This window comes from Rattus rattus, chromosome 3 (genome assembly GCF_011064425.1).
Source record: "Rattus rattus isolate New Zealand chromosome 3, Rrattus_CSIRO_v1, whole genome shotgun sequence".
NCBI classification, from domain to species: Eukaryota; Metazoa; Chordata; class Mammalia; order Rodentia; family Muridae; genus Rattus; species Rattus rattus.
In genome coordinates, this window is record NC_046156.1 from 25,476,113 (window position 1) to 25,488,029 (window position 11,917).

General features: G+C 44.9%; 1 protein-coding gene across 1 annotated transcript in view; it reads left to right on the plus strand.

Annotated features, from left to right (window-relative positions):
• The window catches only part of Tet2 (tet methylcytosine dioxygenase 2), a 79,931-nt gene extending 75,029 nt beyond the window's left edge, over window positions 1–4,902 (plus strand). Inside the window, exons 10-11 of the mRNA XM_032897291.1 lie at window positions 949–1,300; window positions 2,564–4,902. Coding sequence (XP_032753182.1) covers window positions 949–1,300; window positions 2,564–4,002 — 1,791 coding nt within the window. The 3' untranslated portion in view covers window positions 4,003–4,902. The remainder of the gene's footprint in view (window positions 1–948; window positions 1,301–2,563) is intronic.
• The last annotated feature ends 7,015 nt before the right edge of the window (window positions 4,903–11,917 follow it).

Genomic DNA, 11,917 nt, shown 5'->3' on the forward strand with positions numbered 1-11,917 from the left:
CCATCTCTCCAGCCCCGGCCTTGGTTTTAAACGCAGGCTCTGAGGTATATTCGCTACCAGCCAAGTTCGAAATTAGATCCAGGAAAATAAGCGACTCTTGAACAGTCAGCTGTGTCTGTTTGAGGTAGAATCACTGTAGCCACGTCGTCTGTTCTTTGTTCTATAAAGTGATGGCAATGGGCAGTGCCACCTTAGAAGGATGACAGTGGCTACAGTAGGGTAGGCTGGGAAGGCACTTAATGAGACTGGGCAGTCACGAATATGCAGAAGAAACATGTTCAGGGACACGAGCTTGGGGAACTTTACAGTTGTACATTAGCCATTTAGGAAGTGCTCATTCCTTTCTGGGATATCTCCCACTCTTTTATGTCTGTTTGTCTGTCTGTCTGTCCTTTAGGTCTTATTTTCTCCATTTACCAATCCTCAATTAATATAGTTAGCATAAGTCAGCTCCCTTAACCAAAAGAGGATGCATGGAGAGATAGATGCATGAGTTACAGCCAACTGGCATCCTGTAAAGTTTTTAAACATGGGGGTAGAGTTAGGAGTCAGGCCTGAGGGGCGGAGAGTCATGTGTCCTGTTAGCATCCTTCCCCATCCCACACAAGGCATGGGTAGAAGAGGGCTGTAGCTTCTTTTTTGAAAGAAAGGCATCTGCTGTGTGTTGTGGAAAGCAGGAAAGTGTTTCATTTCATTTGGAAGAATTATGGCTGCTTCCCTGAGCTCTAGAAGTCCATGACAGCAGCCAGTTCTATCGTCGAAATTATAATTATTTATGTCCTCCATTTGTACATTGTCTTCAGTTATAATGTGCAGGTGTGGTTTTAAGACGCACGGTCCCCCATCTCACACACATGTGGATACTGGTGGGGAGAAGCTCTAGCATGCACACATTATTTCTGGGCCTACGACTGAGCCTGGAACATCTCACCTTCATCTCCGCTTCAGGTGGTCACCCTCACCAGAGAAGACAATCGAGACGTCGGAGGGCAACCAGAGGATGAGCAGCTCCATGTACTGCCTCTGTACACCATTGCTACTGAGGATGAGTTTGGGAGCACGGAAGGTCAGGAGGAGAAGATTCTGCAGGGGTCCATTCAGGTTCTGCACTCTTTTCGGAGGAGAAGAGTGAGGAGGTTAGTGGATCCACCACCCAAGAATGGCCGACAGAAGAAATTGGAGGCCAAGAAAGCTAGAAAGCTTTCTTCTCTGGAGAATTGCTCGAATAAGAATGAAAAGGAAAAGTCTTCCTCTCGTACAAGACCGATGGAAAATGCAAGCCCTATGATACAGATGACAGGTAAACTGTGTGACACTTGAGGGCTTAGGCTCTTGCTGGGTGACACCTTGGGATTAGCAATCATGGTCTGACTTATCTACCACAATCCTCTCTCAAATGGCCATGTCCAGGGGACACTGGAGTTGTCAAGAGTTGGTGAACCGTTCATCTCAGACTAGAGATATTGGGGTTATTCTGTATGTAGCAAATAACAGGCTTTTAAACAGGTAATTTATATGCCAAAAGTAATGTGAATCATGCAGTAACATTTCGCCAAGTTTAAGGAGGAAGCACTTGGGCTAAGATACAGTAGGCCAGTAGGCGGGGGGATCATGAGAGACTCTGAGAGTAAGTCCTGTCAGAATGCAAAACACAGTGAATAAAGAAAACTTAAGTCACTAAACCTGGGTAATTAAAAACAGTGCTGCCCTGAAATAAGTTTAAATTGCAGGAAGAAGGGTGAATGGAGTATTTTTCCCTAGACAGGTCGGATCTGGTTTAGGTAACTTTGCACACTCATCAGAAGGTCTTCTGTCTGCCTCAGTCCTAATGGAGCATTAGGCACCATAGCCCTTGCTCTATGTCTATAATTAGAGCTACTATAAAGAGAAACCCAGTGTTTAGAAAGTACACTGGCTTGATGTTCTGTAAATTTATTTAGCCTACGGATTTGCTATGAGGGTGACAATCCCCTTCTTGCTGGTTTCTGTGATAAATCTTGGACCACTGCAGGTCCATTTAACAAGCTCATAGCTTACAAGGGGAACATTTCTACGAGGCACTCTCCACATACAATCATGTAAATTTCCTTGCTGGGAAATGTCCTCCTGAAGTAGGATTGACCTTTTTTGGATATAAAGGCCATTATTGACACGCCCTGCCACATGCATGCCACACGATTGAAGTAAAATAAAACATACCCTTCTTTCAGAAGCAGTAGGGATGGAGGGGGCGCCATTAGAGTACAGTCCCTGCGTTATCAAACTAGCCTGGCATTGAAGATGAGGGAGATAGGTAGAGTGGCCAGAGGCAGGTGGAATGACTCAGGTTGGGACAACACACATTACCGACTAGCACCATTAAAAGTTCGGCATGTTTCGTCTATGACTTCCGACACACACACACACACACACAGAGAGAGAGAATGATGGTTGACAGTGCTCAGAGCCCTGGCTTTTCTTGCCCTTGCTTGGAGGAGCTTGTCTGTGCAATGGATTAATGGACGTGTCTCCACTAGGGTCCTTAAACTGTATTTGTTCCTGTTCTCTCCTACCCTCTCCATAGCACAACTGCGGCTTTCGGGATCTGTCATCCAGCAGCCACAGTCACTCCAGAGGCACCTTCAGCAAGTGCAGAGGCCGCCTCAGCCACAGCCGCCACAGCCACAGCCACAGCCCATCTTGCCCAGTAACTCTCAACCTGTTGGTTCTCATCCCTCTGGATCCACCAATGTATACATGAGACAGCCTGCTCCACTGAGTCCTTACCCCAGCTCTTCACACGCTGCAGATATGTACGGAGAAGCCAACCATGTCAACTTCCACCCCACTTCATCTCATGCTGCGGGATTATATTTGAGTCCTTCTAATTCCATGAACCCCTACCCCGGGCTTTTCAATCAAAATAACCAATACGCAGCCTCTCAGTGCAATGGGAGCATGTCGGCGGACAGTGGGCCCCCTTTCTTAGGTCCTTATTCCCCCCAGTCTCAGCCCAGGGGTCTGCATAGATATCCAAACCAGGACCATCTCAGCAACCTGAACTTACCACCCATCCACACGCTTTACCCACAGAGGTCAGACAGCCCCTTTAAGTACTTAAATTATGGAAACCAAACCAACGTGCAGAGAGAGAGAGATGCCTTCACTAACTGTCCCTTAAAACCAAATGTACACCACCTACCAACGTTCTCTTCCTACGCCACCCCCAAGATGGATGGCCATTTTATGGGAGCCGCCTCCAGACTACCGTACAGCCACCCAAACATGGAGTACAAACCCAGTGAGCATCATCTCCCTTCCCACATGATTCACGGCTACCCCACGGCAGCGTCAGGCTCAACGAGCAGCTCCAGTCACGCCTTCCACAACAAGGAGAATGACAACATGGTCTCCCACACAGCCAATGGGATATCAAGAGTGCTTCCAGGGTTTAATCATGACAGAACTGCTTCTGCTCAAGGTCCGTTATACAATCTGCCGGACTACAGTCAGGAAAAGCAGCCCGGGGGGTCAGGCCAGGATGAGGCTTCTGTGGAGGACATTGAGTTTTGGTCAGACAGTGAGCACAACTTCCAGGATCCTTCCATCGGAGGAGTGGCAATAGCCCCCACTCATGGGTCGATTCTCATTGAGTGCGCCAAGTGTGAGGTCCACGCCACCACCAAAGTAAACAAGCCCAATCGGAAAAAGCCCGCCAGGATCTCACTTGTCTTTTACCAGCATAAGAACTTGAATGAACCAAAACATAGCTTGGCGGTCTGGGAAGCCAAAATGGCCGGAAAGGCCCGGAAAGAAGAAGAGTGTGAAAAGTATGGATCAAACCACGTGTCTCAGAAGAATCACGGCAAACGGGTGAAGCGCGAGCCCACGGGGCCACAGGAAACTCCCAAGCCCAGTTACCTGCGCTTCATCCATTCTCTTGCTATGACCACAGACTCCACCGTGACTACAAGGCCATATGCTTTCACTCAGGTCACAGGGCCTTACAACACATATGCATGACGCTGGTCAATACGCCAGACCACCAAGGACAACCTGTCAGTCATGTGTCTTTCATGGTATGGGCAGTAGGGGCAGGTGCAGTGTGTGTTTGTGTGTATGTGTGTGGGGGGGAGGGTTGTCAGCTCACCAGCAAAATAGTTTATTTTACCATTATACTTAATCTCTACCGACTTCTCTTGGCGGTCACTGGTGACTGGTGGCATTCGGGAAGAGTAAAGCACCCTGTGCCGAGGGACAGTGGGAAGAAAGCGCTCTACGCTTGTTTTCAAAACCACTGGTTCTCTTACTGGCTGAGGCCATGCCCGTGACACGCCCCTCTCTCTACTCTACACGTGACCGCTTCTAATGCCACGGGCGTGTGATCACGGAGCACAGTCCTGTAGTAGGAGAGCTGCAGGAATCATCCGGTGCTGATGTAGGAAATACTGGAATTAGGACTTTTTAACATGCAGTTTTTACTGTAACCTTAATAACTTATTTATCAAAGTAGCTACAGAAAGCTCAAGTGAATGATGGCAAAACACTGAATTTGTTTGGGTGTTAACATTAAATGGTGCTACAATGGTGTTTTTAAATAGCTGAAAAAAATGCCTTTTATCATGCAGCCGGTGTAGTCTAGGGCCCCTGAGGAACTGGGGCGCCTTTGATTCACATTTCTATCTATTACTCAGCTTAGTTTTTTTCAAATGTGGACATCTTAAAGGCCTCTGGATTGATTGTCATTGTCCATCGATGTCCTTGTAGGACTATAAACAATGTGTGCACATACACACCTACACATGTGTACTGAAATGTTTTAAGTGGTGTCTTAGAAGCACTTTGCTTACCTAAGCTTCGGCGACTTGAGCAATGCTAAGGTACTGAAACTTAAAAAGCAAAAAAAAAAAAAAAAAACAAAAATAAAAGTTTACTATCATTTAGGATTAGAAGTTTTTTTTTTGTTTTTTGTTTTTTTAAGGAAACCTTCAAAAGCATTTGCTTTGCCCTTAGCCACGTGTCGGCTGATAAGCAGTATCATCGCTGACAGGCCTGTCACGATTCAAACCCAAGCTGAATGGATAGGCTAGTCCACAAAACACGTTTCCTGGTGCTCATGTTCCATGCTATATGTACTATAAAACAGAGGTGGGGCGCGCACATCGCTCCTACGCGTGCAGCTTAGAACTGTTGCCTGCAGGTGATGATCGGCCACGCGCTACAGACAGCGAAGCTTGCCCACACACCTGCGTTGCCCTACAGAGCTGGGTGTTCTTCGGGCCAGCAGGCTGCCTTTGTGTTAGCTGTTTGCTTTGTGGTGTCCTTCCTTAGCTAAGTGTTGTACGTGCCAGGAAGACCGAGTGGACTGAGACCTGCACAATCTGAGAAGACAGGCTTAGGTCCATAGAGCTCTACTGGTTACAAAGCAAAAACCGAAAGGAAATAGGCAGCTGGTTTGCTGTGGTGATTTTAAACATTAATTTGTATTAAAAAGGTAAAAGAGTTGTATAGTAAATTAAATTGTAAAACAAAACCTTTTTTAATGTAATGCTTTAGTATTTTAGTACTGTAAAAAAATTAAATATATACATATGTGTGTATATATATATATACTATATATATATAATATATGAGATTGAAGCAAAATCCACATCATGATGGTGCTACCCAGATTGCTCCACATAGATCTTAATGTGAGCTAAGAATCCATTCAGAGTTGGAGTGGTGTTCCTACTTGTCGTAATACCTCAACATTAGCTTGGCAATGGGATACTGAGCTAAGAGTGGAAGCTTAGAGCATTGTATACCACCATTTTTTTTAAAAAAAAAATCTTTGTATTATTATTAAAACATACCATTTTTAAATACTTGATTTCTTAGCAAGTATAACTTGAATCTCAAACTTTTTTGTTCTAAAAATTCAGGGATATTTCAGCTCATTCTCCTTATGCCAACATGTCATCTTGTTTATGTAAAGTTGGTTAATATATTCTCTTTCAGGGATTTGACTCTTTTTTTTTATTATTATTATTTTGAATCCCTCCTACTTTGCTTGTACATGTAATGATAACTAAAAACTTATTTTATAAATTTGTCAACTTTCAATTGTAAATTTCGGAAAGTTTGAGTTCAGCAAAGTGAAAAGTCTAAAATAGGAAGCACTGAGCTGATAAAGGGAAAATTGACAGGTAAAAAAATCACCCCTGTGGCCCTCGGCCAAGTCGCCAGTAATGGCTTCTGATGTAGTGATGAGGACAGCTTTGGACTGCAGCTCTACAGTCCCGGGAGCTGGTGGTGTGCCGTGCAATAGGACTCTTGTTACATTGTGGCCTAAATACAGTGTTGCTTATTAGCTTTTTCAAATAGCTTTGTGTCAGTGGAGACCTTTGTAACTTTTTGGTCACATTTTGTCACTGAAAACTTTGAGAATGTCTGCCTTGCACACAAAACCATGAGGTTAATGGTTTCCACACCACGATGTTTGGTCCACATCAGGTTCCTGCAGGTGTGTGTGGCAGTTTTGAGAGCCAGGCATCCCTAAGGAACATTTGCTTTACACGTCACCCAACTGTCATCTGTCAAACTGCTGGCCAACAGGAGCAGTAAGTGTGGTTTGAGAGGATGGATCGTGTAGGAAGAAAGGCAATGACATCCCCCCATCCGCATTAGATCTCGTGGCAAGCAGATCTGTGATTTGCTTCTGTAGGAACAGCTTGACGGCACAGCCATACTTGAAAGTGCTTCTGCTTGGTGTCAACATTACTTGAATGACTTTTTCATCCCGATTGACGCACAGTGATGTATAGTTCACTTTATAAGGTAGTGTGGTTAACTCATTAGGAAGTTTTTTGCAGTTTGACACTAAGATAACGAATCTCCGTGTGCATTTTTCTACGCTTTATTTTTTTAATGTAGTTTCATGAGATGTTGGCTTTGTTTATACAATCTGAGGGTGGTTATAAATACTGTAAGTATTGTAATGTTATGAATGCAGTTTATTTTAAAGCTGTTTATTATTATATCATTCCTGATAACGCCATGTGAGTGTTTTTAATAAAATTTATATTTATTTAATGCACTCAAGTATTCCGTTGCAGAGGTTTTTGTCCCATAAATGAGGTAAAATGGAATGGAGTGACTTCAGTTGTTTTACGAGATACTTTTTACATAGTTCTTCAACATGCTAAACTAAATCTACATCAGTGCCCCAAAGCTGTTTCTCTAATCAGACCTACTCTTCACCCGTGTCCTGCTCACTTCCAGCCTATTTCCTTTGTACGTAACCAGGAAGGGAGAGGTCACAGCTGCTGATCCCTGGCTGTCATTTTAGCTCTTAGCGTCGGATGGTGCCTATCCTCTGGCTTAAGTGCTTGCTGTTTTGAGTCTGTAATCTTAGCCTATTCATGTTCCTCTTCCTGCCTGTCAGGCCTCCATGAGTGTTTGCAGGAAAGACTGACCTAGCAGTCTTTACCAGATATACCTGTCCCTCGTAACTTTGGGGAGCTTGAAACATAACTTTGGGGAGCTTGAAACAGAACTGCTCTCAGCTCCATCTGTTCTCTGCATACAAGTTATGCCAGGTGGGAACCCCACTGAAACTCTCCCCAGATCCACAGGGCACAGCTAAACAACCTAATGCCACCCAAACTGGAGGGCGTCTGTTAGTTTGTTTTTGAGACAGGCTTTCACCATGTAGCCTTGACTGTCCTGGAACTCACTCTGTAGTCCAGACTGGCCTCAGATCACCCTACCTCTGCCCCCCAAGTGCATCATGCATGTAATAAAGGAGTTCCTCTTCCAAATATTTTTCTATTGGCCTAGTGCCAAATTTGATTCCAAGGTTGCAAGCTTGGGCACCTAGAAACTTTTGAGTTCAGTGACAGATGTGTTGAAGACTGTTCCAAGCTAGCATTGCCATGAATGGCAGCCCATGGCTGTTTTAGAAGCTGTGGCTCAATAACTTATTAACTTGAACCCTCAGAACGCACAATTTTCACAATTCATTATCTGCCTGAATGTCTACAATGTCTACTGTCCTCTTTCTCAAGGTCAGCAAGCAGTCAAAGATGACAACCCTCGAGCTTTTCCTCCTAGCTCCTTTTCCAATGGCATCCCACCAACATTCAGAGACAGGGGATGCTGGCACAGTGCAAAAGGAGCTAGAGGGAGACCTGAGGTTGAGCCTTGGTTGAATAGACAGCTAAAGATGGCAGAAAACAGCATCCACCCAGCTTCATTGGCCCCTTAGAACTGCCGAAAAACAGATCTGCACACAGCTTCCCTTATACTACATAACGTGCTGCCTCCCTGGCCCTTGAGTTGCTTTAAAATGCAGTTCTCACATTGGCTAATTCTGCTCTAGCTTTAACTCCTGCCTAAGAACCACAACACACAAGAACTGACTTGATTCAATCAGATGCCCACCTGTCATGTCCCTGAGCACTTCAGTTGATGGTGTTGGTTTAAAAGCCGTCTGGTGGTGAGTATTCTATCTAAGGCATGGGGAAAACTTCTTTCTCTCCAGAGTTAAGGTGAGAACCAAGCCTCTTCATGAAACATTTGCTTCCTGATGTCGATCACACATCTGGCCTGGAGGGTCAAGTGCTCCCTGCTTATACCCCTCCCTCCAGGAAGAATTGAATACAAAGGATACTTAGAAAGGAATTGACTGCAAACTATTATTCCAGTGTAGCAGTGCGATTCAGAACAGAGGTTCTTGAATACCCTTGAGGCCACCTGTCTGAATCCCCCTCTTAGCAGGTAATGTCTCACAGGTTTCTCTGGGTGTCTGCACTAGGCTTTTCCCCCAAAGGAGCCACACTTCCTAACGTATTTGCATGGCGAATGCTCTTGGCAGTTCTCTTTCTGCTACTTCAATGATGCTTCATCTACTCAATTTGACATTTTACTCTCTAATCAGCTCTTAATTCAAGCAGAAATGAGAATTCTGCTTAGGTATTGGGGAAGGTAATAGTGACAGCAAAGCACCTTGCTGCTCCGCCTCTGGATGAAGATAAACTTACAGGACTGAGGATTCATAGGCAAGTGCTCAGGGACATGAGGGGTGGGCAAGATCCTTTGCCTAGGAGACACTGGCGTTCAGAGACAATCAAAAACTGGGGTATAGAACTAAACTGAGAATTCACAACAGAGGACTCTGGAATGGCCGAGAAGCACCTACGAAATGTTCAAAGTTCTTAGTGATCAGCGAAATGCAAATGAAAATGACCCTGAGATTCTAGCTTATACCAATAAGAATGGCTAATATCAAAACCTCAGGTGACAGCACATGTTGAAAGGATGTGGAGAAAGAGGAGCACTTCTCCATTGCTGGTGGGATTGCAAACTGGTACAAGGACTCTGGAAATCAATTTAGAGGTTCCTCAGAAAATTGGAAATAGACCTACCTAAAGACCCAGAAATACCACTCATGGGAATATATCCAAAGATGCCTCACCAGGCCACAGGGGTACATGTTCCACTATGTTCAAGCAGCCTTATTTGTGATAACTAGAAGCTGGAAACAATCCAGATGTCCCACAACAGCAGAATGGATACAGAACATGTGATTCATTTCCACAATGGGATACTACTCAGCCATTACGAATGAGGACATCCATTTGCAGGCAAATGGATGGAACTAGAAAATATCATCCTGAGTGAGGTAACTCAGACCCAAAAAGATATGCACAGTATGTTCTCACTAATAAGTAGATATTAGCCAAAAAAAAATTATAGAATACCCAAGATACAGTCCACAGAAGTCAAAAAAGTCAACAAGATGAAGGGCCCAAGGGAGGAAGGACACTTGATTCCTCCTGGGAAGGAGAAGAAAGCAGCCACAAGGGCGGGGGAGGGGAGACAGTGGAGGGAAAGGGAGTGGGGGGAGAGGGGAACATGATCTGGTATTAGGTGGGGGAAAAGGACTGAAGCCCTGAGGGCCAGCAGAAAGAATGGAAACAGGCGATCTTGGGAGGAAGGAGGTTGGGAAGGCCCTCCAGAATGTACCAGAGACCTGGGAGGTAACAGACTCTCAGGACTCAAAGGAAGGGACCCTAGATGAAATTCCCTCCAATGGGGAGAGGGAACTTGTTGAGTCCATCTCTAGCAGAAAGAGGGATGGGGTTGCTATCCCACAGTCAAAGCTCTGACCCATAATTCTTCCTGTCTGAAAAAAAATGCAGGGATGGAAATGGAGAAGAGCCTAAGGAAAAGAAGGTCCAGTGACAGGCCCAAAGTGGGATCCATCTCAAGGGGAGGATCCAAGACCTAATACCATTACCGAGGATGTGGGGCACTCACAAAAAGGGACCCTATCATGACTGCTCTCCAAAAGACCCAACAAGCAGCTGAAAGAGTCAGATGCAGATATGTGCACCCAACCAATGAGCAGAAGCTGCTGACCCCTCTGTTGAATTAGGGAAAAGCTGGAGGAAGCTGAGGAGGAGGGCAACCCTGTAGGAGGACCAGCAGTCTCAATTAACCTGGACCCCTGAGATCTCTCAGACACTGGAGCACCAACCAGGCAGCAGCATAAACCAGCTGAGATGAGGCCCCTAACACATACACAGCAGAGGACTTCCAGGTCCGGGTTTAGTCAGAGAAGATGCACCTAACCCTCAAGAGACTGGAGGTCCCAGGAAGTATAGAAGTGTGGTGAATAGGGTGGGGACATCCTCGTGGAGATAGGAAGGGAGTGGTGGAGGTATGGGATGTAGAGCAGTTAGAGGGTGGATCGGGAAGGGAATAAAATCTGGAGTGTAAAAATAAAGAAAGAAAAAAGAAGAGTTACATAAAACACTTTAATAAAGACCAAAGAGAATATAGAGAAAGTTGTGTAAGGTAGGAAAACAACAGAAGATATGAGTGAAAAATTCAGCAAAAACTGGACATTTTGGAAAGAAAAAAAAGAAACAGAAACCATAGACACAAAGAGCTCAATAAGTCAAACAATAAAATTGAGGACTGAGGAGCTGGTCCAGTGGGTAAGAGCATTTTCCATGCAAGACTGATTACCTGAGATCAGATCCCCTGAGCCCAGGTGAAAGACAGACCCAGTGCCACAAGCATCCCGAGTCCTAAGCCCCAGAATCCTGCAGCCAACCAGCCTGGGGTTCATAGCTACGAACAAGCAAGATCCTGTTTTAAAACCAGGTGGAGGGTGATTACCCCTACCAAAGGTTATCCCCCAACCTCTTCATGGACAGTATGGTATGCATGTACATCTTTCCTGATGAACACACACACACACACACACACACACACACACACACACATGCACGCACATGTGCACACACACAGGTGAGAGAGAGAGAGAGAGAGAGAGAGAGAGAGAGAGAGAGAGAGAGAGATGGATGAATAAATTTAAGTAATGATAGACTAGGTCAACCAATCAGAATTTGAAGACAGGCTATATGAAATATCCCAACCAGACACACACACGAAAGAAAGACCTTGTTGGGCATCCATGGGAGGAGAGGCCCTTGGTCCTGTCAAGGCTCGAGGCCCAAGTGTAGTGGAATGTCAGGGTGGGGGTGGGAAGGAATGGGTGGGTGAGTGAGGGAGCACCCTCATAGAAGCAGGTGGAGGAAGGATGGGATAGCGGGTTTCTTGAGGGGAAACCAGGAAAGGGGATAACATTTAAAATGTAAATTAAAATATCCAACAAGAGACAAAACATTAAAAAAAAAAAAAGAAAGGAGAGAGAGAAAGGAGGGAGGAAGAAGGATTTAATTAAACATATTTGTGGAACCATAAATGAAAACTCTGCAAGTTTTTTCATATCTAAAGGCAAAAAGAAACATTTCGGCACATGTAAAAACCTAGTAAATAAAACTCCAGGGATTTCCTACGCTTGGGAAAGCTGAAGACATATGTTCATTGGAGGTTTCGGGTCCTCCAAACAGAAGTGGACAGAAAAGAATCTTACACTCCAACA